The sequence below is a fragment of the Sarcophilus harrisii genome, chromosome 2, assembly GCF_902635505.1.
Source record: "Sarcophilus harrisii chromosome 2, mSarHar1.11, whole genome shotgun sequence".
Taxonomy (NCBI): Eukaryota; Metazoa; Chordata; class Mammalia; order Dasyuromorphia; family Dasyuridae; genus Sarcophilus; species Sarcophilus harrisii.
The window spans coordinates 452418094-452440111 of NC_045427.1; the positions used below are offsets into that span (position 1 = coordinate 452418094).

General features: G+C 36.6%; 1 protein-coding gene across 3 annotated transcripts in view; it reads left to right on the top strand.

Annotated features, from left to right (window-relative positions):
* Positions 1-218: 218 nt before the first annotated feature.
* Positions 219-22018, top strand: part of GARNL3 (GTPase activating Rap/RanGAP domain like 3) — a 223633-nt gene continuing 201833 nt past the window's right edge. The window contains exons 1-2 of one of the 3 annotated variants that reach the window (XM_031954321.1): positions 219-445; positions 18256-18325. In XM_031954321.1, the coding sequence (XP_031810181.1) occupies positions 387-445; positions 18256-18325 (129 nt within the window). In that variant the 5' untranslated portion in view covers positions 219-386. Of the gene's footprint in view, positions 446-15746; positions 17245-17703; positions 18326-22018 lie in introns of those variants that run through there. The other 2 variants (XM_031954322.1, XM_003757155.4) reach the window with 2 other exon arrangements.

Consider the following 22018-nt stretch of genomic DNA (forward strand, 5'->3'; position numbering starts at 1 on the left):
ATCCCACCGTCCTTTCCATCCCTAATACTGGGGGATCGCCGGATTCTGCAATGGCTAGACCAACGCCCCTTCTCCTCCAGCTGACTACAAGTCCCAGCGTGCACTATGCGGACAGAGCCCTGGAGGAGAGGGCTGGACTATGTTGACAGAGAACCAATCACTCATCAAACGAGAGATGAGGGGCGGCCTCTCCAGTTTCCAATTGGCTGACAGGCTCCGGGGCGGGGCCAGAACGCGGCGTTTGGTGGCGGGGGCCCGGTCTGAGGTAGCGGACCGAGCGAGTGGAGGCACTGCGCCGCCACTGCAGGCCCTGCCCCAGCGCCCGATGGCTGCGACCCCGTAGGAGCGGGGAGTTTAAGTGCTTTTTCTCTCACGACATAGCCCTCATGGAGGAACCGAGCGGCCTCTACCTGACATCCACCCGCCTGCTGAGCCTCACCCAGCGGTAACCCGAGCCGGGAGGGGCGGGGCTGGGGGCAGGGCTGATGGGGAGGGGGGTATGGGGGCGGGACAAAGCGAAGGGGCGGGGTCCGCCTTCTTGTCCCAATCTGCGGGGCTGCTTCCTGAGTCCAGTTGTCCCCGCTTTCTGTTCTGGCGTTCAGAACTTGCTTGTTTCCTCCTCTTCCTTATTCCGTGCTGCCCTTCCTGTGCTTCTCTGCAGCCTGAGCGAGATCTCTAGCTAGGGTTGTGAACCTGGCTCTGAACTTGTGGGTGGGCTTTGCTGTATTTCAGTGTACTTGATTTACCTTGTAATCGTAGATGGATTTTTGATGCATCAAAAGGAGCCCGTCGATGGCACCACAAAGGTTAAGAACCCTGCTTTCTAGCCTTCACAATAAAGTTCAGCCTCCTTTCCCCGGGAAAGCCATTTTTTCCCAACCCTGTCTCATACTCCCCCACATGCTTTCCACACTTGTATCACGGTCCTTAACCCCGCGCCGGCGAACTTTTTTTAAAAGTAGGTAACTGTGCATCATTGTCATTGGTTTCCTTTGTAGTCCTGTGCGTTTTCTTTTATGCATTTGGCAACATTATCCTGAAGAGTTCGTAGGCTTCACCAGATTCCCAAAAGGGCTTGTCTCTCTCTCACACACATACACGCACACACACAAGGTTAAGAACACCTGCCTTCGAGGATCTTTGAAGTCGCTTGCAACTATAAAATCTTTATTTAAATATTTAATATTTAAAATTAGAAGTATCATCGAGATGAAGTCCACAGAGATGAAACAAATTTCCCCAAATTGTGCAGAAAGTAGAAAGCATCCTTTCTAACAGGATGTGCTACCTCCTGAAACACAACCAGGGTGTTCCTGCTGCCGCCTTTTTGTTTCGGCTGCGCCTTCTGGAATATATTCTATGTCCCTCTCAATCATTTAAACTCTAACTTATATGCTAACAGCTCCTGGAAGTCTTCCCTGATCCAATAGATAATGAATGACCTTCCCCTTAGTTTTTTACATAGCTCTTATCATGTAAGGTTGCATGTTGTTTTTACCTTATCCCCCTGCAGAAGCAGCAAGGTATAGATTAGAGATCTGGCCTTTTAACCAGAAAGACCTGGTTTTTAAGACCAATGCTTTTACATACTGTATGACGTTAAGCAATACACCTAACTTTTCAATGATTTAGGCAACATGCTAAGACTATAAAGTTCAAAGAAGCTGTCAATGTGCTTTGATGGAGAAAGTTTTCTTATCAAGGAATTCCCTCATAACAATTTATTAGAGGGAGTTTCCTTATCAAGGAGTTCCCTTATAACAATTTACTCACAAGTCACTGTCAGTATCTCCCTGCTAGACTGTGAGCTTCATGAGGACAAGGACTCTTTCTAATCTAAATTTTATATTTTATATTTTTCCTCAGAAACTAGTTACCACTTTATACACATGCTTTATATATATATATATATATATATATATATATATATATATATATATATATACACTTTATACATATGCTTAATAATTATTTGTTGGATTTCCTTACCCTTTTTTTTTTTAATAGGCAACCAACCCAGTGTGCTAGTATGGTGCTGTTTAGTTGATGATAATCAGATGCCTAGATTGGAAGTGGCAAGAAGACTTACGAAATCTAGGGCTCTTGGCAAGTCCGTTCCAAATTAGGCTACTTCCATGAAATCACTTTTATATCTTGTGCCAATTTCTCTGCAAAATGTGCATAGCAAATATAATACATAATCAGGTAGGATTTATTAAAGAAAAAATCCACAGGAAACAACACAATATACAGCACTAATAAGAGTTTATCATAAGCCTGTGAGGTTGAATAAGATAATGTAGTAACATCTGTAATTGAGGTCCCCTTAATTAAAAATTGACAGAGATTGGTTGAAACAAGAGTTTGTATAGTAAACCCTTCATTAATAGTACACATTGTTGGGTTTTGATTTAAATAAATAATAAGGTTATAGGAGAATTGACTAAAATCTTTAGAGGAAGACATTTAAAAGTACCATCTGGAGTTGTGAACGAATCCAACCATTCTGGAGAGTAGTTTGGAACTATGCTCAAAAAGTTATCAAACTGTGCATACCCTTTGATCCAGCAGTGTTACTACTGGGCTTATATCCCAAAGAGATCATAAAGAAGGGAAAGGGACCTGTATGTGCAAGAATGTTTGTGGCAGCCTTCTTTGTAGTGGTTAGAAACTGGAAACTGAATGGATGCCCATCAGTTGGAGAATGGCTGAATAAATTGTGGTATATGAATATTATGGAATATTATTGTTCTGTAAGAAATGACCAGCAGGATGAATACAGAGAGGCTTGGAGAGAATTACACGAACTGATGCTGAGTGAAATGAGCAGGACCAGGAGATCATTATATACTTCAACAACAATACTATATGATGACCAGTTCTGATGGACCTGGCCATCCTCAGCAATGAGATCAACCAAATCATTTCCAATGGAGCAGTAATGAACTGAACCAGCTACGCCCAGAGAAAGAACTCTGGGAGATGACTAAAAACCATTACATTGAATTCCCAATCCCTATATTTATGCCCACCTGCATTTTGATTTCCTTCACAAGCTAATTGTACAATATTTCAGAGTCTGATTCTTTTTACAGCAAAATAACGGTTTGGTCATGTATACTTATTGTGTATCTAATTTATATTTTAATATATTTAACATCTACTGGTCATCCTGCCATCTGGGGAGGGGTGGGGGTAAGAGGTGAAAAATTGGAACAAGAGGTTTGGCAATTGTTAATGCTGTAAAGTTACCCATGCATATAACTTGTAAATAAAAGGCTATTAAATAAAAAAAACAAATAAATTAAAGTACCATCAGCTATCCCATTTAAACAGAAGCAGCTGCCATGCCACTCAACTAATGCTTTTCATTAATCTAGTTCAAGTTAAAATATTTTCTTTAGTAGTTTGAAAAATTAGGGACTTTCCAATGCAGGTTATAAACCCTTAAAAGCTCCTTAAACTAAAAAATTCACCTCTTGGCCAATTTTTTCCATGGACCCATATTCCCTTTCTGGGCAACTAGATAACAAGTAATGTCTAGAGATACAAGCCCATTGTTGACTTCTACTCAAAACCTTACTAGATCAGCTTAAGATGACCTACTAGCAGTGTCTAATTTTTGGGAATCTACAATTACGTCTATACTATGATGAACCATTGGAAGAGAATTTTGTGGAATTTTTTTTATTACATTTTGTTTCTTTAGACATTCCATAATTCAGATATTTCTTTCTACCTCTCCATTTGTCTAAATTAGAGTTTTTTTTTTATTATACATGTGAAAACTTTGAACTCTTGAGAAAAGATACCTTAAATCTAAAATGATAATTTTTATTTTATATCTTATTAATAGAGTTGTCTAGAGTACTGAGCAGTTAGACTTACCCAGGGTAACAGAGCCACTGTGTACCAAAGGTAGTAATTGAATTTAGCTCTTCCTGTTTGCAAGATCAGCTTCTCCATCAACAATATTAATGTTGCTTTCTAAGGCTTGATGGTTCAGAGCAGATGCTTATCAGCATTGGTAGAGGGTCAGCTGAGAAGCAAACTGAAAAGAGCACTGAGTCTGGGATCAGAAAGACCTGAGTCTGTTTTTTTGTTTTGTTTTGTTTTGTTTTGTTTTATAGCCTTTTATTTACAGGTTATATGTATGGGTAACTTTACAGCATTGACAATTGCCAAACCTCTTGTTCCAATTTTTCCCCTCCTTCCCTCCATCCCCTCCCCCAGATGGCAGGATGACCAGTAGATGTTAAATATATTAAAATATAAATTATATATACAATAAGTATACATGACCAAACCGTTTTTTTTTTGCTGTAGAAAAAGAATCAGACTCTGAAATATTGTACAATTAACTTGTGAAGGAAATCAAAAATGCAGGTAGGCAAAAATATAGGGATTGGGAATTCAATGTAATGGTTTTTAGTCATCTCCCAGAGTTCTTTCACTGGGGGAAGCTGGTTCAGTTCATTACTGCTCCATTGGAACTGATTTGGTTCATCTCATTGCTGAGGATGGCCAGGTCTATGGTCCAGAATTGATCATCATATAGTATTGTTGTTGAAGTATATAATGATCTCCTGGCCCTGCTCATTTCACTCAGCATCAGTTCGTGTAAAAGACCTGAGTCTGAATCCAACTTCAGACACTCATGAGCTATGTGGCTCTGAGCAAGGTACCTACCCTCTGTCAGCTTCAATATCCTAAGCTGGAAGATGGGGATCATAATAGCACCAACCTCCCCGGGTTGTTGTGAGGATCAAATGAGGTCATTTTTGTAAAGTGTTTTACAAATTGTAAAGTGTTGTATGAATATGGGCAATGAGTTTCTTCCTCAGGTGTCCCTAGCCCAATTCAAGGGGAAAGGAAAAGTGTGGTCAAAATCCCCTGAAAATCTTGATTCTGTAACAGTTAGCAAGCAGATAAAATCAAGACTAAATGGAGAAATGATAGCAATTCACATTTCTAGAACCTCTGCCACATAGCTCCTCTAAAGTAAAGTAGTGTATCCCAAATGCCTGAAAAAAATAATATAAATCAAGAAGTTGTAAATTCTCTAATTACTTATTTTGGACATTCTAGAATTGGAATGGGAATTAAATCATTTGAGTTTTTAAGAGAGATAAGTATTTGTAAAACAAAATAGCAATAGAAAATTTTAAATTACCAAAATTTAAATTCTTTCAGTTCAGTTTTATAATCTCCAGGATAGTGAGGTTGATAGGAACTTTGGAATTTCTGTGTACTTATAATCTATCTGGGAAATGTTGTTGATATAAACTGCAAAAGTTGTCTTTTTGCTGGAGATATTTCCTATCAGTGCCCAATAACAAAAATTTTTATTTTTAACTTTGGTGCAAGAGATTTTTGGTGTGTTTTTTTTATTAAAACTGTAGGTTAAAGTGATTTAAAAAAATTATCCTTTCAGATTTATTTCATTTCTCAATTAAGAATTAGCAAGATTCAGTCAATCTAGTAGTCCTGAATCTTCTTGTGCAGGAAAATGGTTTCTTTTGGGGGGGGGAGCAGGATACTATAAGTAGAGTGATGGACTTAAAGTAAGGAGACTTGGGTTTGAGTTTGACCTTTGATGTTTGCTAGCTGTGTATGATGGACAAGATAACTAAATCTCAAAGCCTTAATTTCCTCATCTGTAAGTAGTGATAATAAAAGAGCACTGGGTCCTTCACAAGGTTTTGGGGAGGGAAGTATTTTACAGACTTAAAGGATTTTTTAAAATGAGTTCTTTCCAGTCTTATCTATAATCCTAATCTTTAATTGAGAAGATAGATGTGCCTGAGACAGGGCAGAAGATAACTCACTCATAGTTGCCTTATCGTTTTCACAGTTCATTAACAGCAATTGTTGATTCACCTACTCCATTCTGGCCCAGGAAGAGAAGGAAAGTTGAATAGGACACTGACTTTCCTGTATTTCTAGAAATAAATGTTTTATATGATTTATTCACATTTGAACAGGGATTTCTAGTTTACATGGCAGGTAATGTCCAGGGAAATCATTTTGGATACCCTTGAGAGGATTCCTCATTTGAGAAATGTGGCTTCTGATCTTTCACTGTAATTAATTACTAAGGCCATATCTTTGGAACTCACATCCAGGTACCATATTCAGTAGTAGAGGCAGCATGATGAACTGAAAAGAACGGGGTCCCGACTTTGACACTTAAAAGCCATATGATCCAAAAGTAGAAGACTTTGGATATGAGAAAACCTATAATCTTGGACTTGATTGATATGTTGGTTAGTTTTGTAAACTCACAAACTCATTTTTTTCTTGACTCTCTTGTTAGAAAAAAGAGAAATGATATAATGGAAAATAAAGGTGATATATAGATTTTTTTAAAAAGCCATGTAATTCATTTCTCCTCTCTTGATCTTGGTTTCCCCTTTTGTAAAAATAAGTGAGTTGGATCAGATGGTCTCTGCAGTTCCTCTTTTTGTGTCAACATTATGTGATTCCATGAACATTCTGTAAATATTGATTTTGATGAAATTTCTGCTTTTAAATTATAATTTAAAATAATTTGAATAATATTTATGGTTTGTTTTAAAGTTAATTTGTTTTTATAATTCTTGATTAGGTATAGAAAATTGTCGTGATGTTTTGTTGTGTTTTTTTTTGTCATTTCCAATTAAAGTTAATACTTGCTTTTTGGTTAGGAAATATTTGTCCCTCTTGTTCTCTTAAGTTCATTTTCTTAGAAAGCTATATTTTAGTTTAGGGAAGCAATGACATGATAAATTTTTAGAAAATCTCTGAAGAACATAGTGTTATCTAAAAGCATATGGCATATACCAATGTTTGAATCTGCCATTATTCTTTAGGATCTGTGTCCAAATCCACTAAATTCTAGAAGCATTGATTCTCTTTTCACTTTTGCTAAAGTCAGAACATTGGTTCATCTGCTTTGGTTTTTGCTTTCATTGTCTATTTATGGGCCTGTAAAATTGTCTATTAATTAAGCTAGTGGACATAATGTCCATAATCTTTGTTACATGACTTTCTGGAATCTTTTTACATGAGTTTACCTGTATTGTGTCAGTCATTCCTGGACTCTCCATGAAGTTCTTTTGTTACATAGTTTTCTGTCTTTGCTTTCATTCTAAAAGGTTTCCAAAGTCAAATTATTTAAATTGCCTCAGAAGAGCAACAATTTCATGGGACATTTAATCATGACAGTTGATCTTTCGACTATTAATGTTTGATTTTGATACTTTGAAGAATTTGTAACTTAATCAGTCTAGGTCCTCCCTCTATTGAGGCAGATCTCAGCTGAGCAGACAGTCTTAAGGAACTGTGGCCAAACAACCGATTATTTGATGTTGTTGAGCCTCTCCAAATGGATCTAGGGTGATTTTCATATAACAGTATCTGTCTCTGGACTCTTATTTGAAGCTTTTCCAGGTTGATAGGACATACCTAAATTTATGCTCTATGGAAAATGGTTCTTTATTAGAAAATTAATATTTTATTTAGCATAAACATACTTTATTCAGTTATTTTACCATGATCCTATGGAGAACTATTTAAATTAGACTGGATATTGAAGCATCATGGTGAAATAGAAAGATCATTGTATTTGAAGTTAAGAGATCCTGGCTCCCCAGTTTACTAGCTTTGTGATTTGGGGCAAAAATGCTGCATGTTTGATTATCATATTTCAAATTGATTATAAAATTATACATATATATGTATATAATTATAAAAAGTAGTATGAAGGATTTGGAACAGGGAAATGGCATCGATTCTTAAAGTTTAGAGATGATTTAAAACGTAATCTGGATCATTTTGCCAATTACCCAAAGACAGGATGTTTGGGACTTGTCATCCTTTTATCATTTGCCTTGTTTTAAAAAGTTAAGTGTTTTAATCCAGATCAGGCTTTACCTGTAATACTTGTACTTTCAAACACATGCTTAGGATGATGGAGTATGGGCCAATCTTAGAACAAATGCATTTTAAAATATAGCCAGAATTATCTCTGAAAGATTTTCTCATCACAGACTTACTTCTTACTGGAACACTAATCTTTTGCCATGTTGAGATGTTGCCAGGGACACAGAGACACTTTATCTTCCAGTTATATCTGTACCTACTAGTCAACATATTATGGTGGAGACCCAGAGATAATATTTCAGGAATATTTCGCTTCTGGAAATTCAGACAATGCCTTGATACTCTGCCCACGCCCTTAAATATTTATCTGGGTCTTACCAGTTCTGAGAACAACCCTCTTTTTATGTCCCAGAGAAGCCTGCTTTCCCTTGTCTTGGTGCTGACCACAGTATTTGCTACCCCTAGCCATGGTGCTGATTGCTTAAACTATTAAACCAGTGCTCACCATTACTATTATTCTCTGTGAGTTCTACAAAGTGGTAAATTTCTTCTTTCTGTGTATCTCTCATTCCTTGTGAATTCTCTTGATGAGATAAAAGAACAGCTTTGCTACTGGGAATCTTTTGTCCTTCTCCTTCACTTAGACATTCTCTTTTTTAGTGCTCAGGTGGACACATGAATAGCAAGCAGTGATGATTAAGATTTGCAGTGATTATAAGATCAGCTGGCAAGGGTCCCTCTTGATACATTGAGCAAATCAAAATCTCTCTAAGTCTTAGTTTCTTCTGATATTAGGTATAAATAATATGGAGATTACTGGCAAGACTGATTGAATAATCACACTGATGACTGCTATCAGAACTTAAAGAAAACCATCATATTAATGATAGCAATTATTTAGAGCCTAGAGTCTTCTTTTTTTATTGTAGCTTTTTATTTACAAGTTATATGCATGGGTAATTTTTCAGCATTGACAATTGCAAAACCTCTTGTTCCAATTTTTCCCCTCCTTCCTTCCCCCACCCCTCCCTCGGATGGCAGGTTGACCAATGCATGTTAAATATGTTAAAGTATAAATTAAATACAATATAAGTATCCATGTCCAAACAGTTATTTTGCTGTATAAAAAGAATCAGACTTTGAAATAGTGTACTATTAGCCTGTGAAGGAAATCAAAAATGCAGGCAGACAAAATTATAGGAATCGGGAATTCTTTGTAATGGTTCATAGTCATTTCCCAGCGTTCTTTCACTGGGTGTAGCTGGTTCAATTCATTACTGCTCTATTGGAACTGATTTGGTTCATCTCAGAGCCTAGATTCTTAAATTGTGTCATGATCCCATGTAGGTTCTCCTAACTGAATGTGGAGGTTGCAAAATTATTTATATTAGTAAATTTTGATTTGCATACCTATTGTTTATACCTATATACTCAATCACATAAGAATTTCTTGGGCAAAAAAAAGGGGTCATGAGCAAAAAAAAAGTTTAAGAAGCCCTGATTTAGAATGAGTTTACAGAAATGAAATTATTTCTATATAACTTGCCTGGTTTTTTTCACTTTTATTTAAATTTAGGATTCTTTCTTTGTTTTATGTGGATATTTATTTAGTATTATAGTATCAATTAGCACAGTTCTATATTTCAGAAATTTATATTTTTATCTCTTTAGTAAAAAGTACTTTATCACTAGTTGATTCATTCACCAAGTGATGAATATTTTTGGTCACAGCAGTTAGTGAAATTGTCTTCTAAGATATAGAAGGAGTATCCCCCTCAGATGAATCCTTGAAGTTTTGAAGAAATATTAAAAACTATAGATCCTTAGAGAGTTTTTGAAAAACCATGTTATCAGTGAATAGGCAACTTATGTTGACTTTTAGGTATTGCTTTCAAAATGTGCTCACTTTAGTGAGTCCCTTAGGACTTCTTTGTCATATATTGTTAGCTTCATACAAAGCTTTTGAAAAAAAGGTTTTGGGAACTATCCCAAAGACAGGAATTATTAGTTTGGTACAATGGAAATAGGACTAGTCTTAAGATAAAAAGTAAATTCTAGTACTGAATCAGGCATTTACTAGTTGAATGTTCCTGGGCAAGTCTTAACTTTTCTCAGCCTCAGTTTTTCATCTTTCAACTAGACATAATAATAATTGCACCAACCATCTCATTGTTTATGGTCAAAAACAGGCTTAAAATTTCATATGAATAGGCATTTGTATTTGGTAAAGAAGCTTTGTGTAGTAGAAAAAACTGGGGACTAGGATTCAGGAGACCTATAGAACTATAATATATGAATACAGTCTGTTCAAAATCTTTCCTCCTCAAGTTGCCTAGATTATCCTTTACCCCATAAAAAGGGTACTTTCTCATAAAAAGACTTTATTAACACTTTTCTAATCAAATTGAAGCTGTACAACATAAGTTCCTTCTCCCCATTTCTATTTTGATTCAATTTGGTTAATATTTATTAGGTATCTACTATGTGCCAGGTACATAAGGAAGAAAATGAAAAGCAGTTCCTGCCCTCAAGGAGCTTATGATCTAATTGGAAAAGACAAAAGGAAGCAGAAAAATAGGGGCTAGAAAGTATCATCAGGTATTACCCAGGGCAGGTTCATGTTCTACAGAGTAGAATTCAAACTAAGCAGAGTGACATTTCTATATTTCTCATACTCCTATATTTAACACATACACCACAATGACCATTTTTTCTTCCTTTGCACCACATTTGAGGGGAAGAAGTGGTTAAGAAGTGATTCTTCTGAGGTAGTTAGGTGGTGTAGTTGAGTAGCAGCCCTGAAGTCAGGAGGACTTGAATTCAAATCTCACCTCAGACACTTGACACTTCACACTTCCTAGCTGTGTGACCTTGGGAAAGTCACTTAACCCCAATTGCCTCAGGAGAAAAGAAAGAAGTGACTCTTCCTTTAGCCAAAACCAACCATTCTATTTATGTCCTTGATCCCTTCTCCTCCTGTGTCTATCATGAATTTACAACTTAGATTATGCCCCTTTCCTTCTCAATTTTCAACCTTTCTTATCAGTTGGTTCCTCTATTGCCTATAAATGGGCCCAGATCTTAATGTAAAAAAAAGTCCTTCTCTTGTACCTAGAATCCCCTCAAATTACTTTCCTATGTTTCTTCTTCCTTTCAGAGTCATAGTCATAGTCAAACTCTTAGAAAAAATAGCATATATATCGTGCCTTCACTTTTTTCTCACCTCTTAATTTCTCATTTCTTGAAGTACAGCTCCCTTACCATGACTCAGCTGAACTGCTTGCTTTAAGGTTACTAATCATGTCTCTTTTGGTAAGTCTAATGGCTTTTCCCCAATCTTCTTAACCACCCCTTCCTTCTAGATATACTCATTCCTAGGTTTTTGTAACATTATTCTGCCTTGGAATATTCCTACCTATTTTTCCTAACCTTCTCAGCTCTCTTTTAATGAATCATCATCTATCTACCATCCTCTACATCTGGGCTTTATCTTTTTATCATTACAATCTTTCTTGGTGACTCCAGTAATTTCTATGGGTTCAACTCTGTTCTGTACTAAAGACCTCTCCCCCCATCTTTGCCCAAGTGCCATCTTCTAGTTCTAGTTGCCTTCCATATATCAGACATCCATCTCCTGTCTCCTTGTCTTTTCACTGACTATCCCCCATGTTTGGAGAAATCTCTTTCTTGTCTTTACCTCTTGAAATATCTTTTGTTGTTATTGCTGTTCAATTGTTTCAGCTGTATCCAATTGTTCATGACCCCATTTGGTTTTTTTTTTTTTGGCATAGATACAGGAGAGGTTTGCCATTTCCTTCTCCAGCTTATTTTACAGATGAAGGAACTGAGGCAAAGTTAAATGACCTGCCCAGGGTCACACAGCTGGTAAGTGTCTGAGGCCAGGTTTGAACTCAGTCTTCCTGACTCTAGACTAAGTATTCTATACAGAACTGTGCCATCTTTCTGCCCTTTGAATCTCTTTCAGAATTCATGTCGAGTTTCCTCCATCCAAGAGGCATTTCCTAAATTATCTAATTGTTAGGGTTCTTCTTCACTAGAAATGGATTTTTAATATTTTGTATTTACTACTTTTTTACATGGTTCATACCAGTGAATAAAGGCACGTTAAAAGCAAGAACGGCTTCAGCTTTGTCTTTAGATCCTTTGTCCTTAGCAGAATGCCTGGCATATTGTAAACAGTTAATAAATGTTTCTTTAATGGAATGGAATTGGAGAAATTGTTTTTATTAGACTTGACAGCAGATTATATTATTGTAGGAATGCTCTTATATGAAACAGGAAATATGGAAAGAGTATTGCTTTTGGAGTCAGAGGACCTGGAGTTAAGTTTCAGCTTAGCCTATGTAAAATCCACTATCCCCTCTGGTTTAGGGTGAGGAGGGTGCTTTGTGGGCAGGTGCCACAGAATGAGTGATTATCTTCAATACATGTTCAGTCATGTAGGGCATGTGCCAGGCTAGGGATACAAAGATAACAAACCAAAAAAACCCCATTCCTACCCCCAAGAAGATTGCATTCTAGTAGAGCTCTTTAATCGAAATTACAATCTGAAGGGACAGTGCAGAATTGTTACTGTCTGAAAAGGCAGAATTAGCCTATAGATGTATCTCATTAGGGCTTAAATCAGATTAGTACATTTGATGACGTTTGTTTTTAGCAATGCCTCAGGGCCCTTGTTGGATCAACCACCCCACACAATTCAATAAGCATTTTTTTTATATGCTAGGATCCTAGGATGCAAAGACAAAAAAAATTGCCTTCTCTCAAAGAGCTTACATTCTACTTAGGAGGGGAAAAAAATCACACAAATAAATAAATATAAAATATATACAATGTAATTTCAAGTGTAAAGCAGTGTAAAGAATGGGGAAAAGAGATAATCGGGGATCTTAGAAAAGGTAACACTTGAACTGAGCCTTGGGAAAATGCAGTGAGGAGGGAGAGTATTCCAGGCATGATGATGCCCTGTGTAAAGTCACAGAGCCTGAAGCAAGACTATCAGCTACCAGCAACAGCAAATAGGACAGTTAGACTGGAATCAAAAGTGCCCACAAGGAAATAATATGCTGTATGTGTGGAACGATTGGTTGCAGCCAGATTGTGAAGGGCCTTAAGTGGGTCCCTGCTGAATCCCAGTGCCCAATCAGCCACCTGCCCTGAGCTGCCCTCAAGCCTCACTAGCTGCTTAGATTTATGGCACTATATTCCTTGAGACTTCCCAGATAGCCCTATATCTTATCCTTTCAGGGCCAGACCTTCTCAGAAGCCTTAGCCTAATCTGATAAACTGATCTGTACTTATGTTCTAATGGGATAAAACTAGAGGAAAAGCTTCAGGCTATCCCAGGTAATGCTTCTGTTTTCCATAATCATCTCCCCTAAGTGATCTTTATGGTGGGAAATTGAGGCCATCAGGTAACACTCCTTAGAGCCAATGGAGAATATGGTTAAAGACAGGTGGAGCCTAGTAGCAGCAGGTTTCAGTCACAGCAGGTGAAAGAGATATCCTCTCCACCTGTGAGTCAAGTTGGCCCAGTGCCTGGCTTTGCTACAGCCCATTATATAACAAGCTCAACTTACAGTACAGGTCATGTAATCAACAAATTCTAGAGATAAATCAGGTGCTAAACAAATGTTCCACAGATAACTTAGGAAGTGAAAATGCACATGACCATCTTTGGAAACTTCTAGGTTACAATGATACTTTAACAGATCATCAAGGAAGGAGGCTCCTTTATTTCGAAGTCTGTTACAAATAACAGCTTCCTAAATCGGGCAAAGTAGAGCTATGTATCTTCTGGCACTGAATCATTGTGGTGGCAAAAAAAATCATCCAGTGGCCAGTTCTAGTGGTGAGACACGATTCTGTCTGCCTGCCAGCTAATACTAGAAATCTTTCCTGCTTTTTAGAACTTGCCAGGGCTGGTGTTACACTAACATGAACTGCTGGGGCTCAGAATCCTGCCTGTATTAGGAGATGGACAGTTTAAGAGTTAAATTGGCATTTTTGAGACATTAAAAGAAAAAAAGGAAGTATTCTAGCATTTAGTGTATTCTCCTAGGCAACTAAGTGGCAAAGTGACTGCAGGGCTGGTCCTGGAGTCAGGAAGATCTGAGTTCAGATTCTACCCCAGACATTAACTATCTGTGATACTCTGGGCAAGTCACTTATCTTATGTTTGCCTCTGTTTCCTCAACATAAAAAAAATCACCTATCTTGCAGGATTGTTGAGAGGATCAACTGAGATAATGTTTGTAAACTATTTAGCAAAGTGCCTGGCCCACAGTAAATACTTAATAAATGCTAATTTCTTCCTTTGCCTTCTTCTTTTTTGGAGAATTTATGGAAGGGCAAGGATGAGACACAGAATGGAAAATTGGAAGGCTTACTCTCTATACCAATGGAGGAAATATGAACATTCATATTGATGCAATCACAAGTCTTCAAAATTTGAAGACTATTTCCTCTCTAGTATCTATTTTTCTTTCCCTTTCCTGTTTTTTCCAACCTGTGCAAGCTAACTACATTTGTTGATTGGTATAGTGATTATACTTCCCTGTGAATTAATTTCTGTATTTCACTTTAACCTGCCTTTACATTTTAATTATGATAAATATGGAATTCTTTATTCTCCCTCCCTCAGAAATGCAAAGCTTGATGTATAGTAAAAAGAGCAAAGCTGAAAAATCAATCAGAGTTCCCATTGGATCTTTCCCCCTTTATAAATGTCTTGATTGGGGAAGAGCTATCAGGTGCTACTTCAACCATAGGTGCTCACAGATTTGTTTTGTTGTATTTTTTTTGGAGTTGCTAGAAGTAGAGAAACTCAATTCTCTTATGGCCAACTTCTTCCAGGACCTGTCATTTCCTAGCTTAAGTTCACTAACAAGCCCCTTCAGCATTTCCACACTTGTTCCAAGTCATGCTTCCTCCCGAACTTCTCTTAACCATAGCCCAATACTTTCCCTTTTCTAACCTTCCTTTACTCTTTGCCTCAAGATTCAAAAAACAACTTATGCTTTCTGGCCCATTTTAAAGTTATTTTAGTTAGTATTTAATTATATTTTTATATCATAATTCCTCTATCTCTTACTTTATTTTATGTCATTTGTACTTCTGGTAATGACATTTATGACAAGTTAATAAGATCATAAGATTTAGGGTACAAAAAGACTTTAGAGATAAAATCAGCTAGGTCATTTTTTCCATAATTTTTTGATTATACACCCCTATCAGTAAAAAAATTTGAGCACAACTCTAATATGTATATATTTCTTATTTATGAATTATATGCATCTTTCATGTTACTAAGTTATATACATTATAAAACTTACACAAAATAGAAATTTTAATTATATGAGATAAAGATAAAATAATGATTTATCCTAAAGCCACTGCATTTATTTTAAGTAGGGGAGTGATATGATCATGCCTACATTTTAGGAAAATCATTAGCAGTTGAGTGGACTATGTTTTGAAGTGAGAAGTTAGTAAATCGTTGCAGTATTCCAAGCCAGAGGTGATAAAGTCCAGAATTAGAATTATACCTGTGTGAATGAATAGAGAAAGGATTGAGGAGAGAGATATTGTAGAAGCAGAAATAAAAAGGTTAGTCAATTGGTTGGATTATTTAAGTTGAAGAAGAGAGAAAAGTCAAAGATAACATCAACATTTCACCAGTGGCGGCAACCTGAGTGACTGGAAGGATGTTGCTATCTTCAACAGAAGTAAGGACGTTCAGAAAATGAGGGAGTCTTAGAAAACAGATAATGTAATAAGATCTGCAATGTATACTGCCATCTTTCCATCCATGCCTGTTCATTCTGTTCAATTTACCGTACCATTCAAAATTAAAAGAAGAAAATGAATTTGGATCTTCCTCACTAAGCTCCAGAGACCACCCTCTTAAGTGTTCCTGTTAGCTACAGAATGATCTGTGAGACAGGGTGAGTATAGGATGAGGGAGGGGAGATTTTCCCAAAAGCCACCTGCTATTGTGAGTAGCCTGCCCAGGTAGCAGTTAGGTTATAATGTAAGGGGTCAGCACAAGTTGACCAGAAAGAGAGTTCTGTATATTCCTTACAGAATGAATGGAGGGGAATATTAGAGGTAGTGTTGGGGGCAGTTTTAGAAGATAAGGGTGTGTTTGCATTGGAAACAATCCCCATAACTGGCTATCATGAGAAGGATGAGATATAACCCATATTCCCACTTTGTGATTGATCACACACTCCTTTGGATCATTTTATGGTCCTCTTCATGTGAAACCATGGCTCCCAAGGATGGACTACTGATCTAGTTTAGTTCCTTTATTTTGCAAATGAGAAAACTTGAGTCTCAGACAGAGTAAGTGACATGCATGCAACATGATGTGTAATGGATTTGGATTTGAAGAACCTGGATCAGAGCTCAGCTTGGTGACCGTTACCTGTTTGACTTCAAACAAGTGAATAGGACTCAGTTTCCTCATTTGTAAAATCAGGGCATTTGGCTTTGTACTCACTAAGCTCTTTCTAGCTTCAAATCTTGTGAAATACTGGTAGTAAGAAACAGAACAAGACTCAAAAATAATATGTAGTTGAGTCTGCAAAGTCTTCTCATCCCAAGACTAGAACCCTTTCCACTAGATCCTCATGCTATAGAGACCATATTGTTCTAAAGTGACAGTTCTTAAGGAAACAGGTGGAAATGTGATCCATACTATGAGAAAGGAATTAGATTTCATGACAGTGCCAAGCAATCTACTTCAGCCTCAATGAAGAATTAGAATAAAGATAAAAAGAGAAAACTTAAGAGGAAAAAGAAGGCTGTTTTCAAGGATTTGAAAGGTGAAAGTTGAATAGGACAGAAAAAGATGATTGTAAAATTCAGGATAGCCCAAGGTGCCTGGTTCAGTCTTGTAGATTAATAGAAACTCCCACATAGTATTTTCAGATGGAATAGAATATGAAGTGATTGAAAAATGTTGTAGAACAGGGAAGATTGGGCAGAATTTACTGAAAGAGGTGAAGGAGGGAGATTTCCTCATCTCCTTTGTTCTCTCTGGAAGCAGGAAGATTGTTTGGGTGACCTCTGCTAGACAGTTCCCATACCTTTAGTACAGGAACTGAGGGAGTGAAAAGGTTAAATTTCTCATCCAAGATGAGTTCAGCCAGCCCTGTGAAATGGTGGCAGCAGAATGCCATCAGACTCTCTAATCTTATTTCTATCACGCTTACTTTCTTGGAGCCCATCAAGCAGTGTGCTGGCCAAGAGATCCAGTTCAGTGTATGATGAACATCCCAGTCGCTTTGTTCCTGAAAATGGCAAAAGGGCAGTAATTTAGAAAACATATCCTGCTCTTTAAGAAAGGATGAAAGGGTACTAAATGCACTTTTCTTTCTGTATCAGATTTAGGATATTTTGAATTACATGTTAAAATGCCATTGTTGTAAGATTTTATTTTTATTTTTCACTCTAGTTATTTAAATCTATGACTTTATACTAGTAGAAAAATCCTTAAAGTAAAACTGCATGGTTTCTGTTAGTGTATCTCATCTCATTTCATAGTACTGATTGGGATTGTAAATATAATAAGAAATAGAATTAAATGTCTTTGGCATCCAAGGTACAAAGATTTTTACTATTTTGCCTTTTGTTTGAATTTATTCTTAAATGGAATGTGTATGATTTGTTATATCTGAGCTAAGGTTTTTATTTCTATTTGGAGAATGCTAATTTCTGCTGTGCAAGAAATTCTCCCTAATAGACCTTCAAATCGAATACTAGATTTTCTATTAGTCTTTCCAGTCCTTTGTGCTGTGACATTGATCTCTTAAATTAAAAGAGATGGGCCTATCTATAATGGTTTCTGAAGGTGTTTTGTTTTCAGTTTAAGTTTTAGCAGTAAAAATAATATGTTCCTTTATTTGTTGAATATTTAAAACAATTAGAAGAGACTCTCCTGAATGGAAGTTAATTGCAGCAGACAAAATGGTTGCAGATTTGCTTCAGCTGTTTCATGACATGCATCAGGGTTACTGCAGGGTTTCTCTTCTCTTTGCTTATAAACAGAAAGCTCTCAAATGCAATTATAAACCACCAGTAGCTGTCTTGGAAATCTCAATCGATCGCAAATGGCTAAATATTTAATTTCCTCATTGTCTGCCCTTCCAGGGATGGCTTGAGCATTTTATATTCTTTGAAGCTAACATGAAAGCTAGTCTCTGCAATGGCTGCTGGAGATTGTGTGTGTTGCAAGGAGGCTCCCCTGCAGTGATGAGCTCAAACCTTATTCAGTAGGAGCTCTTTTTTGCAAATGGTGGTAGATTTTTGCAGAAGATTTGTGGCCAGAGAGCTATGTATAATACTGATGAAGCATTTTTGTTCCAGCTCCGTCTCAGAAGACCTAGGTTGCCGACGAGGGGAATTCAGTAGAAAACATTATGGATCTGTGGAGCTGGTAAGTTTATAGCCTATTCAGTGCTAACAGATTGTTTTACATTTTGTTAAAATCACCAAGCTCATCAGATCTTGCTTGTATATTTACTAATTTTGTGATACTATGATCATAGTATGAGGATTGGATTGGGAAAAATCAGAGTGCTGAAGCGGCTTTGACAATTACATCATCTTAATCTTTTTCTTTTGTTACACACTTTTAACCTCACATCTTTGTTGATTTGTTTAAAAAAAAGATTGCACTTTAATATTTTTCATGACAGATTTTGAAAGATAGGTACAAACTACAAATAACTCCTGAATAAAATAATTTTTGATTGGAAAAGAAAGATTAAGTTTTCATTATATGTTGTTAATAAAGTGCTTCAGTTTGTTGTTAGGGTAACAATATGTGTTGCTTTTCTGAAAAAACAAAAGTGTTGGTTAAAACAAGGTAAATTTGTTGATTACAAACCTCTGCAATGAGAAAATATATTTTTTCTACCAAGTTATTAGTATTTTACTTGGAGATTTTTAAATCAGCATTTTACATATCAGAAGACGAATATGTAGCATATTTATCCAATAGCTACCAGTATATCAGAGATAAATATAACTGGGACTTTACATTGCAAAAAAGCATGAATAAATGTTTTAAAAAGTGTGTTTCTCAATTGTGCTGATAAGCAATTGTTTTGAGAATATTAAATACTCCTTTTATATTTTTAAAATTTAAGACATGAGTTATTTCAATCTAGTTTATTTTCTTATTGCTACCCATTAATTTAAAATCTTTTGTGAAACAAACTTTCTTTTTGACATATTGAAGTATGTAAGGAATCTGTCAGAGATGTATATTACTAAGATTTTTCTGTGTCTGATTCATAAGATTATTTTGAAATGCTTCTTATATATCAGGCACTATGCTGGATGCTGGAAGGATACAGAAGAATTAGAGGATATGACCTTTGTCCTCAGGGAACTTATAATCTAGTTGGGAAAATAAGATGTATTATTGCCTCAATAGTATATTTCATGTAATATAATCAGATGCAAGGATGGCTGTGGTACAGATTATAGGTGCATGATAAATTGGAGAATAGAGTTCTTTATGGAGCAAGATTAGCCAGGAAAGATTTAATTGAAGAATTGAAAGTTGAACTAACCTTGAAGGATGTGTAGATTCTGGGTTGATGGTGAGGAGGGACATGTTATATGGGAAAACAAGTCTGAACCAAGGCAGAGAGATATCAATGATCATGATATGTTTAGGAGACAATGAGGAGAAAACATTACTAAAGCAGCAGTTGTATAGTGGAGAGAAATGAGAACAAAGCATGACAGAGTCTGAGTTAAAAAGAACCTCAGAAGCCAACTTGTATCCAGACAAGAATGCCCAGCCATCAGGTTCATACTTGCCTTTTATTAAACTTTTGTCTAGCCCACATCTCACCATTCTGTCCACTCTAAAAGGAGGAGGAGTTTTATAAAATGTTTTGCTAAAATCTTGATAGCTCTTTATAGTATTCCTCTGATCCAGTAACCCTGTTAAAAAAGGAAATGAGGTTAGTCTGTTATGACCTAATCATGATAAAGTTATACTGGCTCTTTGTAGAGAGACAGAGTGAATATTATGATGGAGGGGTGCTGCACCTGGAGGCAAGAACACCCAAATTATAATTCTGGCTATGTTGAATCCCAGCACTTGATAACTATGTGATCATGGGCAGCTCAGTCTATAAACATTTATTAAGCACCCACTATGTGTCCAGCACTATGCTGAACAAGAAACAAAGAAAAAAATGAAACTCTCTGTTTCCCAAGAATCTTACATTTTGTCAGATGAAATCTTTGTCATATGGACATGGATGAATAGCATACATATGAGTGTATATATATGTAAATAAATAAAAATATGTACATAGAAAGCAAATGCAAGGTAGTTTGTCGGTGTGGGGTAGAGGCACTGCCTCCTGGAGAAAGGTTCAAAAAAGGCATCATTTGGGAGGTAGTATTTGGATGGAGAAGTTTTGTGAGACAGAGAGGAGAGACAGCCTGTGCAAACTTATGGGTGCAAGAGAGGTAGAATGTCATCAGTGAGGAAATTGGTCAGTTTGCAGGAACAAAAAGTGCACAAAAGAGATTGATATGTGAAGAGCCTAGAATTGGCTAGAACTAGATTGTGAAGAGTTTTAAATGTCAGAGGAGTTTGTATTTTATCCTAGAAGAAATAGTAAACTACAGAAGCATTTTTGGTGTTGAATAATATAGTCAGATCAGTGCTCTGTGATGGGAAAATTGTAGGTGTAAATTGGAGAAAAGAATTCTTTGTGGGATGAGTTGTGTCCCAAGATGTCATTACATGTCCAGGCACTGGCAGCACTGTTTAAAACACAGTTGCAAACTGAAAATTTATAAGAACCAAATGGAGACATGTGTGACTATCTGCATTGGGAGTGAGATGTCCTTAACTTCCAGAATTACAAAATTCTGAGTCAGAGAGGGTTTTAATCTACCCTGGCAAATGGAAAAGGAATCCCCTCTCCAACATATCAGAAGAATGGATTTCTGCCTTTTACATACAGACCCATCAATGAGATGGAGCCCTCTATGTCCCAAGATTACATATTCTAATTTGGAATAGTTCCTATTGTTAGGGAAAATTTTTTTTCAGGCATCAAACTGAAATGTGTCTTTTTGCAGCTTCTATCCTTTACTCCCAATTCTGTTCCTTGAACCCAAGCTGAACAAGTCAGCTAGTTGGTGCAACAAATAGATAGAATGCTGGAGTCAGGAAGACCTAAGTTCAAATACAACCCCAGACATTTTATAATTGTGTAACCCCTAACTTCTGTTTATCTCAGTTTCCTCAGTTGTAAAATGGGATAATAAAGAAATCTACCTCCCAGGGTTATTATAAGAGTCAAATGAGAGAATATTTGTAAAGTGCTTGGCACAGTGATGGCATATAATAGGTTTCATGTAATGTTTATTTCCTCCTCTTCCTCCCTTTCATGTGCCAGCCTTTCAAATAATAGAATTATGATGCTTCCATTAAGTCTTCTCCTCAGACTAAATAATCCCGGTTTATTTTTGTCCTAACAGTGATAAAAACAGGCCTCCATAATTGTCCTAAGCAGTTCCTGTTTATTATTTTTTGCTATTATTCCTGATTATCATTGTCTTCATTTTACAGTTGAAAAACTGAGACACAGAAATGAAGCTTGTTCAGAATCACACAGCTAATAAATAGCTAAAGTCAGATTTGAACTCAAGTTCTTTCTGACTTTAGGCCTAGAGTTTATCCACCTTGTCATCTGGCTGCCTTTTTTATAGTAATTTTTATTTAGGACAAGGATAGATAATTAAGTAATCGAACTCAATCACAGCCAGTGTTCTTTGTGAACACTACCTCATTCCCCTTTCCCCTCAGAGCAGGAACTGTCCCAGTTCCTTTAATTGATTCTCATATGGCATGAACCAAAGGCTTTCAGAATCTTGATTGTCTTCTTTTAGATACTCTCCAGCTTTTCCTTCCTTAAAAGGTAACATCCAAAACTCCAGAAGTGGTCTGACTAGGGCCAAATATAGGAACACTATTGTCTTCTTTTTCTTAGATGAAATGCCTTTTTTAAGATAGCCTTAGATCATGTTCACTTTTTTTAGCTCTCATATCACAATATTGACTTATATTAAACTTGTAATCCACGCCCCA